The sequence below is a fragment of the Magnolia sinica genome, chromosome 19 (assembly GCF_029962835.1).
Source record: "Magnolia sinica isolate HGM2019 chromosome 19, MsV1, whole genome shotgun sequence".
Classification (NCBI taxonomy): Eukaryota; Viridiplantae; Streptophyta; class Magnoliopsida; order Magnoliales; family Magnoliaceae; genus Magnolia; species Magnolia sinica.
The window spans coordinates 7605673-7627513 of NC_080591.1; the positions used below are offsets into that span (position 1 = coordinate 7605673).

Here is a 21841-nt window from a genome sequence, read left to right on the forward strand (position 1 = left end):
TTTCCATTTTCATTTTGACAGGATTGTGTTAGTTTCAGGAAAAGAGTGATGGCTGGCCCTCAGGGGCGCCTCTTTTTTATCCGAATAAAAAAGAAGCGGACATGTTCATAAGTACTTATGTTGGATCATTGAACCCCTTACATCTGCGTTGGCTTCTGGTGCCTTTTTTGTTTTGTACCAGTCCGTTGGATGTTTAATGGTGTAATTGTTTTTTTTAAGCATAACTAATTTCTGTTGACAATTTAGACAATGCAGAGAAAGGGCTGGGGCTGGGCCACCCGGTGACATCTATTGCAGGTGAACGGCCCAGCTAGTCAGTCATGTTACTATCAACTTCCCTTTTCGATATGCTGAAACCTTCTGTGAAATTTGTTATTACGTTGTAAGTTTGGCAGGGAGGTTTGCATCTTTCTCAAAGTTGTGATCCATCTCGTCATGTAATGCCCCATCTCAGGATGGTCTATGATCCTCAAGATCTATTGTGTTGAAATTTGATAGATTCCGACCGTTGTTTCTAGCGAATCCTTACCTTGTGAGGGTATTGAAACTCTGATAACTTGGCCAAGTGGTTCATCGAGGTTGGACCTTACCTTTCGGATGAGAGAGGCCTGGTTCACCACATGTTGTGGAAGGAAAAGTGATTTTCTTATCTTGATTAGCAGTTGGGTGATGGTGATAGCTTGGTTGAACCAGATGGTCCAATCCGTATCTGATGCCTGGCATTTGTTTTGACCGTTGTGTAACAGCAAACGCTGTCATGAAGCAGCCAAGCGATAAAAATGTGTGAAGTCCAGATGTAAACATGCCATGGTGTTTTCTTTTCAAAAAGTGCACCGGATGAAACTATTGTATTGTAATGCTGTTACACACTTAGCCAACTAGATCATTCTATCTTATAGGCTATGTTTATCTTTTCAACCTTTGGTTTCTCCCACCATTGCACCGTGGAATCCAATGCGGGTAGGCTATGCTTTAAAACTTGCATTGATTGGATATTCACAATTTTCTGTTTCCGTGGTGTCAATTAGGTGAGTTATTATCATATATTTGATTATTGGGGGTATGCTTGGGCCCTTTTTATGGTAGGGTGCATGGGAGATCAGATTACCTCGTTAACAAGGCACGTGATGGGTCTTTCGAGGAGAGCTTTAAACTGAATCCATGCGTGCACCTGCACCTGAAGTCCATCTAGCGGATGGGCCCGGAAGTTTAGCTAAAATCCCCTACCGTTAAGGGGGCGGTTCAAAACAAAAGAGAAGGAAAGCAACGATCTCCCCCTAAATTAGCAATCCGAACTATTAGAAAATGACGTATGCGTCCGGTGGAGCTTGTACGGTTATCTACTTGAAAGAATTGCAGTAGCAGAGAACAAAAAGGAAAGAATGGAAAAATATTCCAAAGGTTACCTGTCGCATCTAATCTAAACAGGAATGCACTCTACAGGGGTGGCACTGGCACTGGCACTGGCACTGGGCCGAAATGTCACGTGCAGACTTCCCCCTAGTGTCGGGGCTTGGGGTCCAAAACATCCCCAGAGGTGGGGCCTGGATCAACTATAAATCACCCAACTTACCAATCCAATCATTAAATGGGGCCACATATGCATAAAAAGAATGGATGATTTAAAAACACTTTGGGTGGCTCCTATTTAATTAGTTAGAAAGCACGGTTAGATTTACAGCAATGTTCCCATGCTTGCTTAAAATCATTTTATACAGTGCGACTCTGCATGGAAGGGATACTTTTTTTTACCCCAAGATTGGCCCATTTCAAACCTTTGGTCACATTACTACTTAACCAATAGGGCCAGCCCTTGCCTTGGCCGAGGCCGGGCTAGATCAACCACGATCGTAGCCAAGTTCATTTCGACTCCTGTCAGTTCCCTGGAGCAATTCAGTTGTTACGACTAATGGGGCTACATTGATGTACACGACGTATATCCACGCCGTCCATCAGTTTTTCTAGCTAATTTTAAAGGTATGGTCCGAAAAACGTAGCAGATTCAAATCTCAATTGGACCCCACCACATGAAACATTGGTGATTGAATTCCCATGATTAAAATCTTCCTAGTTCCCACCATAATGTTTTGATAAGGTCACACAGATCTGGAAGAAGGGAAAACACACACACCAGCTTGATCTAAAACTTTTGTGGTCCCAAAAAGTTTTTAATGGTGGGCATTCAAATCCCTACTGTGTGGTCCATTTGAGATTTGGATCTGCTTCATTTTAGGAAAGATACGCTCAAATGAGCTGGAAAAACTGATGGACGGCGTGGATATATAACACATTCATCAAGGTGGTCCCCACGGTCAGGGCAACACTATCTAACTAACGTGTTACCCTGGTCACACCTAATCCACTCCCTCCAAATTTCAGCTACCCCAATGTTAGCGCGACGACGACGACGGAGTCACTCACCACTCCCTAACTCCATTACTCAAAAGGAATGGCTCTCACACTCTCACCGCCTCACCTCTCGCTCTCCCCTCTCCAACTCCATGCCTCCTCCATGTCTATCCTGCGCCACCTTAACCTGCGCACCCGCCGAACCTTCTCCTCAATCTCCGCCGCTGTCCGCCAAGACACCGCTGTCTGGACCCAAGCCCCTCTCACCCTCATCTCCCCTGCCGCCGAGTCTCTCTTCCACGTCAGCATCGACGTCTCGGATTCTCCCGATCTCGCTGCATCCCACTCGCGGCCCGGGCAGTACCTGCAGCTCCGCGTCCCTGATGCTGCCAAGCCTGCCTTCCTCGCCATCGCCTCCCCGCCTTCTCTCGCTGCTTCGAAAGGCGAGTTCGAGTTCCTGGTGAAGACCGTCGCGGGTTCCACTGCCGAGCTTCTGTGCGGTCTCCAGAAAGGAGATGTGGTCGAATTGAGTCCGGTGATGGGGAAGGGATTCGACGTCGATGCGATATCACAGCCGGAGTTGTTCCAGACAGTGCTGATCTTCGCGACTGGGTCCGGAATCAGGTATGTCAGATTGAAAACCAATCTGGGTTTTGTTTGTGGAAAATTTCAAATGTACCTCTGTATTTGTTGTGTAATTACACTGATATGCCTACTTCTCTTCCAATTAAAGATACACACCAATTTTTTCGAGATAATTACTTTTCTGTACATTGATAAATCAAGCAAACATTCTATTGAAGTCGAAAATTTGTTCATATTTTACTTTTAATTACTCTCCCCTTAACGTTGCGGGTTGAATGTCGACCATTGATTTGTTCTCTTTGACAATCTTGGTGATCTTAAAGGTTTGAAAATATTCCATTCCAGGGAGTATCGTGCAAGGCTGACCTTAGTGGGACTGGTAATGTTGGTGGTTCTGATCACTGGGCCATGAGCTCACTTGTACTAACTGACAACCCAAATGGTGATATACGTACTCTTTGTCCAAGCGTTATATAATGCAATACAATATAGGACACAAGATTCGGACCAATTATTTTCTACAGGGCCATTGAACACAAATCAAACTAGTCCTGATCGGGTGTATCTAAACACATGGAACAGATGAATGGGAATGAAACCCTCATCATTTTATCTCCAATAGTGAATGTGCCATGGTTTAAAAATCAGTGTCTGGACAGTTCTAACCCTTTCATTGGTGGTGTACAAATGAACACTAAAAGATGGAAATCAGAAACTGCTCCCATTAAGCAAGGAAATGTCAAGTTATTAAATGGTCAAGATAATCCAATCATAGGAAAATTTAGATAGGGGCCAATTAAGGGCTGAGCCTACAGGACGCTTGGTTCAGATCATCATACACATGTTCCACATGTGTGTTACACAATCTAGAGGCATGAAAATGTTATGCCTTCGGATGCAGGTTGTCCGCTAGTAATCTGCTCGCAGTTGATGGTGGCATTGATCACCAGTGGATTGTGGGCTGTTTCTTATTTAATTCTGTTTGCGGTCCATTTGAAGGTCACTAGTTGGATGGTCATGATGATGCAAAAGGTGTAACTTTTGGTCCTTGACCTAACCATGGTGGACCCCCTGAAATCAATTGTCCTGCTCTTGTACTGGATGGCACATGTTCTGACGATAACATGGCATAATTGAGCAATACCAAGGAGTCTTTCTAGGGTGCATGCATCTGTATGTGTGGCTACACATGGAGATGGCATTTGAACCATGAGTCAGGTGATTCACACTATGTAGATGGCCCGGCTCAAATAAGATCAATCCACACGTTTGGATAGCTGAAAGCGTTTACTGAATGTGGATCAGTGGCAAATTTTTTAAAACAATCCATTTTAGTATTAGCCCACATAATGAGTAATGAGGTAACTGACCAGGTTTTTGTGCCAGATCACCTATACAGTGGGGATAACCTGATGTTGTCCTGCAAAGATGAAAGATCAGCACATGTGGTCATGTGGCCAGACACAAGACATCTGATCTGTACAATGCATGTGTAAATTTGGACTTTGGGCAGCCATCCATTTCTCTCAATACATGTGTGGTCCATCTGATAGCCAAAGTGGCCTAATTTTTGGGCCATGGTACTGTCACAGAAGGCTGGCTAAATGAAGAGCTTGCACGCACTTGCCGCTACAACACATTTCTAGAGAATTAGATCCAACATCTCAGTAGCCATCTTCAGCCCTACCCACAACACCGGGGTGTTGAAAAAGGGTATTTTAGTCAGAAAATAAAATATTTGCTTGACTAACTATCTTGGAAAAAATGGTGTATGAATTTAGTAAATAGCACAGTGTCTGATGCAATGAGCAGGCATTCAATACCCTCTTCAGTCATTCTTGAATGGTTAATTCAGTAGCTGACATAACTATCTTCACCTTAGAATTTTGAGAGTATGTAATCACACGCCTCATTGGAATCTTCATTGCAGAGTTCCAAGGATCCATATTAAAGTCGATCTATAAACTGTTGCTGAAGTCTCTCTCCCTTACCAATTTGTTCTTCCTGAGCAATATGTATCCGCATATGGCGTGAAAACGGGCACTGTATTATGAAGGGTTCTGTTTTTCCACCTTTTTCCACCTTTTTCCACATCAAATTTCAAGTTGAATAAGAATTGGAAAGTCCTGCTGTTATATCCTATTTAGCATTTGGATGGAGCTCTTATCTCATCAGTCCACCACTAAAAGAGGCAAGATCCAGAGTTCTAGACTGTCTTGTCAACATTTCCAAACACCATTACATAAACTTCATCTGGATCAGCCAGAGTACATGATGATTCTAATGAGGCATAAGTAAAAGCTCCTCTGGAGGTTTCCTGCTTATTTACTGCAGTAATGTCATTTCCTGGGTTCTCTCATGGGTTCTCAACCATGGAGGTACATTCATTTTCCATGTGATTCATGACATACAAACATATCCTCCAGACTAAAGCTGCTTTTTTGCGAAGTTCATGAAGAGGATAACATGGTAGCTGATACTTTAGAGAAGAGAGGGTCTGTTGAGAAGTGTGGTTTGTATTGGGGAATCTTTTCCTTGATGTATCCTTCTCATCTTCACATCATTCTCATCATCATAGAGTTGTCCTAACTTTTAGGTGTTGGGGTTCTGATTTCTTGCCAAAATTTAAATGATAGCTGCTTACCCTACATCAACCCTCCTCTATCCAAGCTGGGACTAGATGACGCATTGCTACCTGGTAGAGTTATTCATAAAAGATTTCACCATTCATAAAAGTAAAGGGGCTCATATTTATTTCTTATCCAGCGGGCTTATAGTGTTTGAATAGATAAGTGGGCATGTCTCCAACCTTTTCATTTTGTAACATGTTAGAATCCGACACATGGAATGTAACTGTTCTGTTTCATCCTTTCATGATCTGGTTTTTATTTTTATTTCTTGTTGGCAGTCCAATCCGGTCCCTCATCGAGACAGGTTTCAATGCTGATAAGAGATCAGATGTACGGCTTTATTACGGGGCTAGAAACCTTCAGAGAATGGCCTATCAGGTTCGGAAGACAGAATTCAACATATTATAAATTTATTCCTCAAATATTTACAGATTTCTGCAAGCCATGAAAAACTATATATATATATATATATATATATATATGTTTATTTATTTATAGGTCTAAAATAGGTTCTTGCACTTTTCTCTGACAATAGGATAGGTTCAAGGATTGGGAATCTTCTGGTGTTCGAATCGTACCCGTATTATCACAACCGGATGATAGATGGAAAGGAGAAAGTGGCTATGTACAGGTAGTATTTTTAATCTTTTAATTTATTAATTGATATCAACATTTGGGCTCTACTTATAAGAAGCAAATCATAATTTCTACATCATGCTAATTATCTTTGAGTAAATATCTGCAGGTTGCTTTTGCTAGAGCCAAACAAATATCCAACCCTTTGTCCACTGGTGCAGTTCTTTGTGGGCACAAACAAATGACTGAGGTTTGTCTCCTTTTTGAATTAAAATGCTTCTGTTAGTAATTCGGGTTAGAGCTTGCCTTAGCTGTTGCAGTACTTGTTGGATATGTCTTTTGGTTTGAGGTGTTCACCAACAGGGTTGTTTGTTAGTAGTTTTAAAAGTTAAGTGACCTACCAAGGTCCATGGTTTGTTATGGTTTAGGAAGAGAAGTCTTGCGAACTTCTTTGTGTAGCTTGGTTGAGATGGATTCAATTTGTTGTTATGGATAATTACTGCAGGAGCTCAATTGCTACCTTCACCTATAGCTAACTCATTTTAAACTTTCTCACCATGGAGTTGCTGTGTACTTGTTTTAAGAAATTGAAAGATCAATTTGATAATTTACATACCTGTTGCAGTGGCATGTTCTTTTTTCTCTAGGGAAGCATGCCGTCAATGTGTTTGAGTACTTGAGCTTTGGTATAGTTGCCTATGTATTCTCATTCCAGGGGTGCTCAAATTTGGGCTGGCTATACTTTCTGCTAGATGGCATCATGAGATACACTATATGGTTGTGTTAGTGGAAGGTTCCATTAACAGCTAGTGGCTGGCGAAAAACTCCAAGGCCCTGTTTAGGGTCATGGAATGAGACTATGGATTTGATAAATCCATGAACTTGTCAAATTCATAGATTTGCATTGAGTTTGGAATTGGCAAATCCCAAAATCCACTGTTTGGAAATCAAGCAATAAATCCTTGTATTTGAGAGCATTTATTGCAATGGAATAACTTTTATTTCTTTTAAGCAAGTCTCCCATTTTGTGGATTTCCAAAGTCTTTAGTATGTTGGGGGATTTGGATTTGCCCCAAATCCATGGATTTATGTGGGTGTGGTTTTGGAAATCCACGAATTGACAAATCCTCATCAAAACACCAATAGAGGAGATTTGAAATCCATCAATTTTACAAATCCCCACCTCAAATCCCTCACTTAAATTGTTGTTTGTGTTTGGGATTTGCCATATCCGTGGATTTTCGATATTCACACCTCCATAAATCCGTGGATTTGAAGCAAGTCCGAATACCCAAAAATACTAAGGGCCTTTTTGGAAAGTGGGATTAGGTGGGATGGAATTGCATTTGGTCCCATGCAAATTCCATCCAGTGTTTGGAAACGACAGGAAGGATGGGATTAATTGAGGTATCATTTCATCCAGTCCCAATAGTAGATACTGCGGGATTTCTGGTGGATTTCGAAATCCACTACATATATGGGCCCCATGTTGATGCATGTGTTTTATCCACGCCATCCATCCATATGCGTCATTCCCATGTGACATTTGAGTTGCATATGCATACTGGTGACCGGCATCAGTTGTGAAATCTGGTCCATTGATTACAATTCCATGGTCCACCAAATGTAGGTTTCACTTTGTACGGTGTTTTTTGCAAATGAAGAATTTGATCCCAAATGGGGAATTGGACGGTCAAAATACCATGGTATTTCCAGACATGCAATCATTGTGCAATAATGGTGTTAATTCCATCTAATGCAATTCCATACCTATACCATTTAATCCCGCATTCATATGCAATCCCCATAATGAAAATTGGATGCCCACAAACTTGTGTCAATCCAACCATCAAGTGGCCACCATGTGAATTTCAAGGTTTTTGGGTGGTTGTCCAGTCTTTTCTATCATGTGGCCCACATGATGATTAGATCAACATGATTTTTGGGTCATCCTAGTTTCATGATGGGCCAACCCTGTTGGATGAATTGGATGTCATACATACACCATGATGAGCCCCACGTGCATCTAGTTGCACTGTTTTTCATCTACAACTCACATATGAGACCTTCCCTTTATGGTATTTCCTTGCAACAAATTGCCTGCCATTGCATTAAATGCTCCCCAAATCCATGAATTTGTAGTTTGGTTCCCAAACAGTGGACTTCAGACCATGCCAAATCCAAATCCAATGCAAATCCATGCATTTGACAAGTTTATGGCTTTGCCAAAGTCAAGTTCTCGTTTACTGATCCCAAACAGCATCCAAGTGAGTCCTTTAATATCTTAGAGATGAGACTTTGGTAGAAAATTTATTGGAAAGTCTGGGTAATTTTAATCACAAGTGCTGTGTGAACAGCGTTTGTAGACATGAAAATTGCTCACCCTAACCATCCCAAAAATGACACCTGATCCTGATCCTTAATCTTGCATCGATATGCATAGCTTCTGAGCCAATGATCTAGTGCCTCATGAGGTGCACCACATGCATCACCAACCGGAAATATACCTCCGCTACCTGCATGTGATTACCCAATGCTTGAGAGGGAGGGGATAATGAACTTCTAATCTTGATAAATATAAACTGTTCCCCGAGGAAAATGACTGCTGCCGATCGCTTATCTCATATATTCAGCTAATTCTATAAAGTGACATGAACACCATTTTTTTCGCAGTATGAATTGAGTGTTAAGTGCCGATATATTCTTGCCAAATTTTGATGGGGTGCTACTAGGTTTAACTATTTGCTTGTTATTTTGTATTTTCTTACTTTATTAGCTTCATTGCTTCACTGGTTGGAGTCTGGAGTTCCTTTATGTGCTATGTCACTTTTGGCTACATTGGCATATAGTCCCAGAACATTTCCTTTTATTCCCTAATTTAACTAGTTTTTGCCAGCAAAGGGGAAACATAAAACACTTTGGTTCAACCTATGAGTTGTGATGGAGAGTGAAGACAAATTGGACTTAAATAATCAATGCACAATCTGGAAAATGATAGCGTATCCAATAATGTGTGTAAAACCCTTCTCACAGCCAATAATCCCGCGTGTTTTTCAATTTGTTCTTTTTATTTTTGGAATCTAACTGTGCCGGCGGGAGTTTTGCCCTCTCATTGCCGATCAGAAGTCTTGCTAAAGGAGGAGGGTTGCGTCAGGTTGGCAGCCGACATCTTCTGCCACTATTATCATAATTCCTGACAGCAGAACAGGATTTGTGTAGCCAACTCCAATTAGTTGGGTAAGGCTTAGATGATGATGATCTTTGGTTCTTTATAAAATCTCTGATAACTAAATTATATTTTAGTTCTTGCATGTGATGGCTTTTCTAAATTTTAGTAGCATGGTTTTGTTGGTCAATTAGGTGCGAATTATTACTTTTGCTGACTAAGGCACTAAAAGAACTTTTACTACTTGCCTCTTAGAGCTGCTGGTGTGAATGAAAAGGACTGAAATAAATTTCAACTGCTTTTAGTACTTGACACATCGGAAAATTTAGTGCTACCTTCTTCCTATGATTTTGGGAATCCAAATTTTGAGAATTCATGTTGGTAATATCTGCACTTTGGCAGGACGTTATATCTGTTCTCACCACAGATGGAGTCTCAAGAGACAAGATATTGATGAACTTCTAATTATGACTGGTATGCATGCAGTCTTATGTGTTGTGTAGCATTCTCAACAAACAATTGGAATCTAATTCCTTCATTTTCTTGTGTGGAAGATAAAGCATTTCTGATTTTGATAAATGCCACCTACCTTGGGATCATTGTTCGGAAAAGAATAAGAAATAAAAAGGATCCTTCATTTTGGGGCTCTTTATGAATACATTCTGTGCATGCATGTCTACAAATCAGTTACACCCTGATCCATAGCTCAAGTGGTAGACTGAGTGAAAGATACCTCGTTTCAACACTGAGGTCTTGGTATCGATCCCTAGTGGGGGTGGCTAACAGTGAAGTGTGAACTGACAGTGGGGTGTACTAACAAGCTAACAAAAAAAAAAAGGTCTACAAATCAGTTGGGGAGGAGGTTCTTTCGTGATTAGGGTTTTTTTTTTTTTTTTTTTTTTTTTTATGATTCCAAGCAAATTATGGGAATGAAGAACCACCCCGTGATTTGTAAACCAACCCTCAGATTCTTCAATGGAAATGCAGAGACTTCCTCAACTAATTATGTACTCTTCATTTGCATCTCCGATACTCCATGAATATTGCAACACTTCCATTGCTTAAGATTTCTCAACTTCAGGTGTCAGGCCTGAGTATTGGTGGATACTATGAATGAATGTGGTTGGCTGGTTGCTTGTTTGAAAGTTATAATTGGTTCTTAAATTTTGCTACTTCCATTAATATTTGAAGTCTTATTTATTGCATTAGATGTCCTTTCTACTCGGCATGGAGTGGTCATAATTTTTTTTTGATTAACCAGAGTGATCGTGGTTTAAAATATTGTTGGATATATGTAAATAAGGGCATTTGGAACTGCGAGTGAGATGCAAGAAGTAAAAGTCAAGGAAGATAACTACCTCCAATAATAATCCAACTCTACTATAAAAGTAGCCATGATGCAAATTGGCTTCAAGCCTAGTCAAATAAAGGATGAGCCCTTTGGATATTGGTACTGTAAAAGTTAATGGAGTTCAATTGAGGATGAAAAGAGTAGGACATAAAATGTTATGTAAAATGCTATGTAATAACATAACAAAACCAGATTATGCTAATATGCATAAAGCTCTCTTAGTTCTAACTCGGATTGACTCCTCCCATTTCTTGTCTTCTTGGTTAACTCTCACAACTATTCTTCATCTTCTTACATCTATTTACCCAAAGTTTTTGAGGATTAACAAATTGAGTCATAGCATCAGTGTTCACCAAATTGGTCCACATCATTGGTTTCGTTCATTGTGACTTTTAGACATGGCAGTATAGCGAACATTTTCCTTGTAGTCGAGAATGGCACGTGGTGGGAAATCAAATGACATGGATGAAAACTGCTGGAACACCTGAGTTACTACTGAACTGTCACTCTAAAAAGTGAATTACACAGCTTTTGTGCTAAGATGGTATGGACGAATATTATTTTATTGTGCCTGAGAGGTCTTTGGAAAGCTCTTGAGCGCCTTGTATGAGTGAAAACATGAATCACCCTAGGAAAATGGAGGTCAATAATTCCTGTCAGTATTGTTTCTTTTGGAAGACAGATCAACATACAAATGGTGTTAAGCTTTAAAAAAACACATAAATGGTGTTATTTTGATGAGCTTTTTCTAGATGACAGATGGAAGGAGGTGATGGGTTAGATGGTAAATCAACATGTATTCTTCCCCTTTTGATCTTCACAAGTTAATTCAATTATCGTAGCATTTTCTTTTCAAAGAAAGATTGGCGGTTGAAGGCTACCATAGTAAATGAAGGATATGCCTCACTGGTTGCACATTGATGTTCTAAATCAGTGTCCAAAAGCTGCTCCGATCAATTGTTGATTAACTGAAGCAACTTGGTTTTGGCCTAACCAAGCCTAGTAAAATCTGATCTGATTTGGGCCCGTAAATTCGTTTGACTTAGGTAGGTCAATCGTGACTTAAAGGCAGTTGACTTGACTTGGGTGCATTCCATTCTGAGTCCAGGTATTTAAACATTGACATGGCATTTGTGCTATAGCTGTATGAAGAGTGACACAAAAGTGGCAATGGATTTGGGTGCGAGAGCGGGGAAGCATCAGTTTCAGAATGTTGGCAAGTATCAGCAAGTTGGAAGTGGGAGCTGGAATTGGAAGTATGATTGAAAGTGGGAGTGGCACCCAGTTAGAAGGATCATGCAACTAAGTCCTTGTGGCCTGATTCTGTGGGGAAGTTGTTGTCTGATTGGCATGGTTTCAAGCTTGGAAATTCCATTTCTATAATCTGGCGCATGGCTATCCTTGCCATATGGTGGGCTGTCTGGGAGGAAAGGAATGAAAGGTGTTTCAATGATTGATCATCTTCAGCTAGGATCGTGCCAAAAAATGGGTGATCGAATGGGCAATCAATGTTAAAGCTTTAAAAGGGTTTGACCTGTCGGTTTTGGGTGTTTAGGCGCTCGCTGCTCCCTCAGCAGCCTGTTTCCTTTTTCTCTCTTTCTTTTCTCCTGTTTTCTTTCTTTTCTTTTTAATATATCTGCAGTTACTTATTAAAAAAAAAAGTCCTTGTGGCCTGAGAGGTTATTAGATCACATTTGATTCGTCGTGTTTGTTGAGATTTGCTCTATTGGTTCTTGTCTGTGTTGTGCATAGGTTATTTTGCCTGTCACATTAAATAGCTTTTGTATTGCTAATGTCAATGTGAGATTAATGTTGATGTTCTTACAAGAATCATGACATTATGTCAGGGTATCAACTATCATGTGTGTGTAAAGGTTGATTTTCTATTACATAATAGGGCTGCAAATTGGGTTTGGGTGACCAAACCCAAGTCTAGATTGGGTTGTTAGGGTCCTCAGGTGGGGTTAGGGTTGGAAAACTTCGACCTGAATTGAAATTTGGTGGGGTTCGGGTTGAGTTGTTTGTTGGATATGGGTCTCTGGGGCCCGCTCGTGAGCAATCACTAGTGGGTGGGTCCCACGGCTAGAACTCAGAAGATTCTTGGCCGAATATCCATTTTCTAACCCTCTTCTTTGGAGCATCAAATTCAAACAAGAAGAGGATTGAGATAAGGGAGAGAGATTAGTTGTGATAGGGATAAGCCCTATCGCATCCAAACTGCTCCCATATCCTCTCCATCCCTCCCTCCCGTTATAAAAGGGAGGCATTGCCTCGGTATATGTATCCCTGTATAAGAGAATCCCAGATAGAATTTTAAGAAGAATAATGAGTCCAACCATTGTCCATTAGGTTGCTTCTAGATGGTTTGAACTGTTGATCGTGTCTTAGGACTATCTTGACTGTAAAATCAGAGAGGTGAGTAGATTCTTTTCAATCTTGTAGTAGTTAGGCAGACCACTGGGCATGAGCTGTCCATCTTCGACTTTGCGAAGGCCCCAAAGATCGTGTAGATACTGTTAGATGTTGCGGGCTCACCCATCATATGTGAGGATATGAGATGAGTCATGACTCATGTTTGATGAGTTATGTATTGTAGTCCCAACATATGCCTGGTATAGTCTATTTCACGATGTGGATTGTAGCCATTTGTGTGGACTTGTTACCTACAAAATGCTTTGATTTGATTTAATCATTGCATTGTGCAAGTAGCCAGTCCTGTAGGTGACTTTGTGTCCTTAGCTATCCTCTTGTATATATGAGGATGGGATTGAGTATTGCTATTTTAGTGTGCAATGATGAAGGTCCCAAGATTGGTCGGATTTCGTTACGCTAGGAAAGTGGCTTGATCAATTTTGAATTACAGATTTGTTTGGAGAAGATCCTGTGACAACTACACAAAGTTTCTAGAATTATTAATATGAACTTGAAGACATTTGTGCGTAGTATCGAACGCCCCTCCCCCCCCCAAACAACAATTTTCAACTCCCTAAAGCCTCTCGCTCTCACTCATGATGATACTCCCAATCTCTCTCAACTCTCTTAACTCTCTCATCACTCCAATACTCTCATATTCTCATTCTCTCTTAACTCTCTTGCTCTCGTACCCTCTCTCATCATTCTAATACTCTTATATTCTTTCTTAAGCGTAAACTCTCTTACTCTCTCTCTTACTACACCAATGCTGTAATCTTTCACACAATTTTGAGTATATGCAATTAACGCATTCATTTGATAGGTATTTGATTTGATAGGTTTTCCAATTATTGATACATTGGAAAATACAAAAAAAATTCAATAGATGCATTCAGAACTCTGAAATACTTATATAGCGAAGTCATCAATCTTGGCACCAATTAGATTCCCCAATGTAAAAGTATTTATCAACTTGCAACACAACACAGGTGACAAGTTATTAAAGATAATCCACTTGTATTCTTTACCACCATCAAACTTAAAATATGATTTGCTTTTGGAATTTGAGTATTATCACATCCTTATATTTCTATGGCAAGCTAAGCCGAAAGTTTGTGGAATGAGGTTCTCCTCCCGTTCTACCCAACAGATGGTCTTTCTTGATTACTAACACACTTCAATGGACATCTTGTTGATATTTATGCATGCTGGTCACTATGGTCGGCATGTTGTGTCTGCTGAATTGCCTAAGCACAATTGAGAGTAGGGGTTGAGAAATTCATGATCAGCCTGTTACTAATATACATCCTTGCTATTGGAGCCACAAGAGAGTATGAGCAGCTTAAGAATTCAACCCACTACTTTGTAATAGCAGAATGATGTTAGCAACTTAGCATTGATTTTTGGGCCTTTTGGATCACCACCCGCATTATTGCTTGATTGGATAAAACCACAACTTTATTTTAGCTTTGACCACTCACATTTTAAAGGTGTTTTAGAGGACCCATAGTGTATCAAAAATACCTAATGTGAAGAAAATTAAAAAACAGCCACATCCATCATTTAAAATGATGAAAATGGCTTGTAAAAGTTAAAATTGATGAACTTATCATGCTTTTGAGAACTACACTCACAGGCTATGCCATTCCAATTTTTACAAGGGCATTTTTCTCATTACATAGAGTCATGAGTGACTCGACAATAACAGTTTTTTTTTTTTTTTTTAATTATTTTATTATTTTTTAATTTAATTTCATTTAATTTTTTTAAATGAACGTGGACCCCTCAAAAGCACCCTTGAAGTGTAGGTGGCTATATGTATATTCAAAATAAAGTGATGTTGATGCTGCTAGTAGCCAGTTGTTACTAGTCAGTGTTGTGGGCCCCACCATGATGTGTGTTTCATCCATGCTGTCCATCCATTTTCCAAATCATTTTATGGCATGAGCCCAAAAATGAAGTGGATCCAAATCTCAAGCGGACCACATCACAAGAAACAATGTTGATTGAACACCCACCATTAAAAACTTATTGGGGGCCACAAAAGTTTTGGATCAAGTTGATATTTGTTTTTCTTCCCTTCATCCGGGTCTGTACTATGACCTAATCAACAGGTTGGATGTCAAATAAACATTACATTGGGCCCTAGGAGGTTTTTAATGGTGGACATTCAATCACTACTATTTTCCTGTGGTGTGGTCCACATGAGATTTAGATCTGCCTCATTTTTTGGATCAAGCCCTAAAATGATCTGGAAAAATGGATGGACGGCGTGGATAAAATGCATACATCATGGTGGGTCCCACAGAGCACTGACCACTAGCCACTTGGCTACTGGCAGCATCACTAGCCAAACCGCATCCATAATATGGGCGGTCTTATCCCTAGGAGACTGTTCCTAGCCATGTATTAGGCCATCAATTGAAATATTCTATGTATTTTCTCATTCAGTGAACAACTTTTTTGGTGCGTGGTATATCCAAAGTGGGTTCCATCATACTGTTGGTCTGGATTAGCAAACCATGGACTTGTGTAATAAAAATACAGATCAGTCTTTAGAAATTGTCATTGGGCACCGTATAAAAATGTTCTCACACAGGAAGAGAACACATCCTTAAGCCCAGTTTTGAAGACACCTAAAAATGAATTCATCTTTGTTTAGTTAACAACAATTATGTGTTAGAGATGTTTAGTTAACAACAATTATGTATTAGAGATCTTGATCTCTAATACACTAATGAGTTCAAGAATTACTTATTAGAGGTCAAGATCTCTAATACACAATTAATTCCTGTTAATGTAATTGAGACAAATCATTTTTAGGCGTATACCAAGCAGGGCCTTACTGTTGAAAAATGAGATACTTCAAGATTAAAAAAGTTATTTTACTTGTATTTCTTGCATACACATTTTGACAGTGGCATATCTTTCTTGCATACTTTGAAAATGAGAATAATTCTTTGACTGTAATCCAACTCATGTAATAGACTATTAGATAGCACTTGATTGTAATCAACCTATGTAAGAGTCCATTACATTGCGCATGTGGGAGTTTTGTGCTCTCATTGCTGGTCCCCAACTTTGATAGAGGAGGGTTGCATCAGGTTAGCAGCTGGCCTCAAACTTATGCCATAACTTTCATCATGGATCTGAACAATATGACCTTGAAAAGGAGAATGATCACGCAGAGTGCACTACATGGTAATTATTATGGTCTTGAGTTGTCATGGAGCACCTCGAGTGTGTGGATGACATCTAGCAAATGATCCCAACCATGATGACCGGATGACCTAAAAATTAGACTGATCTAACATCAGGTGGGCCACAATATACAAAACAATGAAAAATGATAGGCGAGTTGGATGGCATACACACCACAACAGGCGTTGCATTTATCTTGGAGTCTTCTTGATGGTTGTACATTATTCTCTTATGGTGTGCCCCACCCGATACTTGGATTGACTGAGTTTTGGGCCATACCCACTTGATGATTGTATCGACTTGTTGGCATGCACATGCAAAATGGGCCACAATAACTCAACTTTCTAACTATTATCATGGAGTGAAACTATATGCAATTATTTTATATTAAAAACAAGTATAATTTATAATATAGAGATGAGTTCATTTGTGATGATCCTCATTGCCAAGTAGGTCTAACTACATTTCATGTGCTACAATGAAAAACAGATGAAATCCATAGCTCAACTAGCAGACTGAGTGGAGATACCTCGTTTCAACTTGGTATCGATTCCTAGCGGGGGTGGCTAACATGGAGTGTGTGTACTGACATGGGTGTGTACTAACAAGCTAACCCAAAAAGAAGAAGAAGAAGAAGAAGAAGAAGAAGAAGAAGATGAAATCCATACGTAAGATATCTTTCAATTTCACACACCAGATATCATTATACACAGTCAATGCATGATGATTAACAAATAAATGTATTATACCTATCCTTAAATAAATGTTAGTAAACATTTTTAGATTGTTGATGACAAATAGTATGCATTCGATAGACATAAATAGAGATTTTTTTCTTCATTTGCTTTGATTAGGGGATCAATGAGTCAGGTATGGGTGAGGTTAAGGTTAACCTAAAGCTAACATGTTTACTAAACATGCCAAGACTTTTAACCCGAACCCGATTGATAACCCATTGCCTTTTGGCCTGATCCCACCCACTTAAAAATTCATCAAACCAACCCATTTAATTGTAAATGGGTCGAGCTTGACCAACCCTGCTTGACCTGGCAGGACCGCACTTGTTTTAAGAATGGTATATGGGGCTAAGGGTATGCCGGCACAATCCAATTAGTAAACACATACCAAGTTAACTCCATCATGTGAATGTATCTACCTATTGCCATTTGTCTATTAATTTGTTTTGAATTTTCGGTTGGGATGCATTGGTTCATTTGGCCCATTGATAAGCTATATGTTGGTTTGTCAGCGGGTCAGTTAAGGGGTACCCATACCGGCTAGTTCCTGCTGTGGTTCGGTCCCACAATGTCTAAATGCCAAACTTGACATTCCGTACCTGGGAACTAGTAAGGATAGAGTACTGTTAATAGATTTGTGTTGGGTTTGTTTCAAGTTTGGGCGTGGGTACAAGTTAGGTTGATCCAACGATCATGTGGGCCACTGCTTGAATTTAGAGGTTTTTGGGTGGTTGTCAATTGTTTTCTATGCTGTGGCTTGCCTAATGATTGTATAGGGCTGATTTTTGGAGTATTACATCGTCATGGTGGGGCTCAATGCTCAGTTAAATGGAGTATACATAACATAGTGGGCTCCGGTGAAATGGGTGAATAGGTAAGATAGATAACAACTGAATATCATGTGAATAACTTTTATGCCAAAACGAATAAATTTGCTAACTTTACATGTAGAGGGCCCAATGAGTTACAAAGATATTGGATATATCTAACGAAGTTGGAATAAGGTTACTCACAACAAGACTTATATAAGAATCAATTGTAAAATAAGGTTATCAATATAGGACTTATACAGCAATGTGCCTCCTAATTATTAGTATAACCTACTAATCTGGTAGAACCTGCCTCGACACGACTGGGCCTGATCCGTTTAGTGGTATTTGAGTACCCAACACGTATCAGCATCCAACCTAACCTGATTTTCAAATGGTTTTGATTTACTAGAATCGGCTCAACCTGATTTATATAATCGGACATAAAAGAATACAATTAAACCTGTTCTTTCATAATTCGGGTATACCAGATACTGCCAGTTTGGGTAACAACTAATAAACCTAGTTATATGGATGGGTTTCGGTCAGGTAGGTTACATGTGAGCTTTATCTGCTTATTTTAGTAGCCATCTAATACATTTTCCATTTTGCTCGAGCCCAACATGCCTTGGAAATCAATCACATAAGTTGATGCTGAATCTATTGCGGCCCAGATTTGATATTTTGGTTTACTCCAATATCTTAATACTTCTCTATTTTTAAATTTTAAATTCATTTATATATAAATGAAAAATCATATATTAGAAAGTGGTGAAAATATAGTGTAATATCCTGCCACAAGAGCATGTTCGACAAATTAAAAAATCTGTCATGAAATACGTATGCTATTAAATGCGAGACCAACTGTCAATAAAATTGTCATGAAATCATTTTCTATTGAGCCTCAAAATGAAAGGAGAATCTCACAAGTACTGGAGTGGACAATCTCTACTCACCTAAATTAACAGTGTTTCTCATGATACTGGACTATTTTTTGCTTTTAGACTCTATTTGGATGACCAAACTTTATTGCAAAAGTGTAGTCTCACTCGGTCAGGATGGTAATATTATCGTCCAACAAGTGCCTCATTATCAAGATTTCACCTGTATGACATTGAACAGGTTGGCTCACCTTGAGGAATAAATGATGCAAAAATCAGTCAGATCCACTAATCAGCTGGTTTGAACATGTACTCCAACCGGATTGATGGTTATCCAACGTTTTATGTGGTCGGGACCACAAGATGAGTTAGATGTGTTATTCATAGTGGGGCTAACCTGTCGGGTGTGTGGGATGTTATACACATGCTGAATGTGAGAGTTAGGAGCTTGTGGGATGATAAAATCATCAAGTATTGGCCATTCCACGCACACCATTTAGAAGTAAATTAGCATTTGTAGCATTTCTATTAATATACATGCACCATTTAACACTCTAGACATTGAGATTTGAGGTTTGCTAGCCATGCATTTGTACTCTCTTGCACAAAAATCAGGTAAGGTCTAGTCATGCCAGGCGGGATGCCCCTATGTGGACATCAAAAGAATGGGTGGTCTTAAATAACTGCCAATTATTCCCATTCAAAGTTGATCTGGGTCCCTCATAAGTGAACCCGCGGCTTCCATACTATAACAGATAGTGAACAGAACCATACGAGTGTCTATATCCAAATCTAATGTATCTCTATGAACTCAGTCGATTAAAGCCTTAATATAAGGCTATCGGGTCAGGGACTTGCTCATCGCGGTGGGTTGGGCTATCTGGTGTCTCTAAGAACTTTTTGATTAAAGCCCAATTCCATGCCATTGGGTTGAAACTTGCTGATCTTGGTGAATTGGGCCTGATCCAGTGGAATGGATTTCCTTGTTTTCAATCTTTCAATTGCATGATACTTGGAATGCATGGTTTCTTCTCAAGGTTTTGGTTCCTCTATGAAACTAGCTATGTGCCAACATGTCTAGCAGGGTCACCCAACCATGAAAGTGAGCACCCCAAAAAATCAGGCTTGTTTTGACGCAGGGAGGGACATGATGAGGTCGATCTTACTCGGAGGATATCTACTTCGAATCCATAGAGCTCTCTGGACCCTTCACAGAGCTTCCTCGAATCCATGAGGGATAAAAGTAGAAATAATTTCTAATAATTTTAAAATAAATTGATTGATTATAAAAAATGAAATTACAATCCTTTAAATAATGAGCTCTAACCTAGGAAGGAGTTTTAGACTCAAACTCCAACTCAAACACCCTAAAAATGTGATTTATTATAAATATTAAACTAGTAATGGATAAACACCTAAAACATGATGATTCTATAGGCATATATTTTGGAAGTAAATCTAAAACAGTCGTAGAGTATGCTCCCTCAATTTAGAAACACATTCGGAAGATCACCTTTCTTTGCGCTATGAATTTTCTTTTTAACTTTTGCTCTTGCCCTTTTTCCCTAAAAAATAGGGAGCGGATTAGGTTCGGCCCTTACCATGAGGCCCACCTTGATGTATCTATTCTATATTCATGCTGTCCATCCATTTTGTCAGATCATTTTAGGGCATGAGCCAAAAAATGACGAATATCCAAACTTCAGGTTGACCATACTATATGAAACAGTGGTGATTGACCATTAACGGGGCATAAAAGTTTTTGATCAAGCTAATATTTGTTTTTTCCTTTCATCCAGGTTTTTGTAACCTTATCAACATGTTGGATGGAAAATAAACATTATGGAAACATTAGGTGGGCCCTTTTTTGGCTCATGCCCTAAAATGATATGGCAAAACAGATGGAGTCATGGAGATATAGAATACATACATCAAGGTGGGCCCCATGGTAAGGGCTATAGTCTTGGGTGAGGCGGGGCCGCACCTAATTCGAATCCACACACAAATTTGTTAAATCAAGGAAATGTGATTTTCCACTTGCACAGAAATTGCAATTGGAAAAAGCATGCAGTCCAAAAGAACACTTGGATGGAGCCCATCAACTATAATTTCAGTAAATGGTACCAACAAGTCCCTATTTGAAACATCTCAGAGACCCATTCTACATATATCAAAGCCAATTAGCCCATGGGGAGAGGAAAATAGGACCTGACTAGTGCATTTCTAGAATAAAGGAAAAAAAATAAAAGGGTGGGGTGCAAATAGGTTGAGTTGGGTCAGGGGAAGTTTCAGGTGCAACCCATTTTACAATCGGGTCAAAACGTTGGCCTTATCGATAGTGGATTTGTTAGGTTTTGTCCAATTGAATAAAAAAATAAAAAATAAATCCAAATAAGAGCGCTTTTTTAAAGAGTAATTGATGTCATTTTTAAAGATTACAACAACTCCATTATAATAGCGATCTAGACTGTTGTATCAGTGGATCTCATCATAGATTGGCCATGACCCCTATGGCAAAAGAATGGATGGCTACAATCTTCATGTTTTAAGACATTTGTGCAATCCATTGTGTTGGACATTGGATGTGAATCATCTATCATTTGGAGCCCGCCTTTGAATGGATCGTCCATCATGTGAGCCAAACCTTTAAAGTGGGCTGTCCATCATGCAAGGATCATCTTGGATGTGGACCATTCATCATTAGGGGTTGACCTTTGACGTGGATCGTCCATTATTTGGGGCCACTTTAATGTAGGTCATCCATCGTGTGGGGCCCACCATCAACCTTTATGTGGGGCCCTCAATGTCCACTACCCATCACATGGAATCCACTTGATTTCCACCATCCATTGTGTGGGAACAATGTGGATCATCCATCATGTTGGGCCATTGTGGATATGGGCCATCCATCATGCGAGACCTTGGATGTGGACCGTCCATTAGGTGAGGCCCACTTGATGTGGATTGTCCATCATGAGGGGCCACACTTTGATGTTGGCCATCCATCATGTGAGGTCCACTTTGTCCATTATGTGAGCCCCACCTTCAATATGAATCATTCATCCCTTTGATGTCCGCTGTCCATCACGTGGGCCCACCTTTGATGTCCATCATCCATCATGTGGGTCTTACCTTGGATGTGGA

The 21841-nt window shown here is 39.7% G+C and overlaps 1 protein-coding gene across 2 annotated transcripts; it reads left to right on the top strand.

Annotated features, from left to right (window-relative positions):
* The first annotated feature begins 2367 nt into the window (after nt 1-2367).
* On the top strand, nt 2368-9964 carry LOC131235215 (fruit protein pKIWI502-like). 2 transcript variants are annotated; one of them, XM_058232360.1, is made up of 5 exons: nt 2368-2973; nt 5843-5942; nt 6100-6195; nt 6310-6390; nt 9709-9964. In XM_058232360.1, the coding sequence occupies exons 1-5, from the start codon at nt 2450-2452 to the stop codon at nt 9769-9771; spliced, it is 864 nt and encodes a 287-aa protein (XP_058088343.1). In that variant the 5' UTR covers nt 2368-2449; the 3' UTR covers nt 9772-9964. The 2 variants fall into 2 exon arrangements, with proteins under 2 accessions (XP_058088343.1, XP_058088344.1); XM_058232361.1 differs by lacking the exon at nt 9709-9964 and adding an exon at nt 9264-9290.
* The last annotated feature ends 11877 nt before the right edge of the window (nt 9965-21841 follow it).

Excerpts from the sequence above, each read along its gene's own strand:
- LOC131235215 (XM_058232360.1), top strand. The coding sequence starts at position 2,450 with ATGGCTCTCACACTCTCACCGCCTCACCTCTCGCTCTCCCCTCTCCAA. Across the intron at positions 2,974-5,842 it reads GCGACTGGGTCCGGAATCAG|TCCAATCCGGTCCCTCATCG; the intron begins GTATGTCAGATT and ends TCTTGTTGGCAG. Across the intron at positions 6,391-9,708 it reads GGCACAAACAAATGACTGAG|GACGTTATATCTGTTCTCAC; the intron begins GTTTGTCTCCTT and ends GCACTTTGGCAG.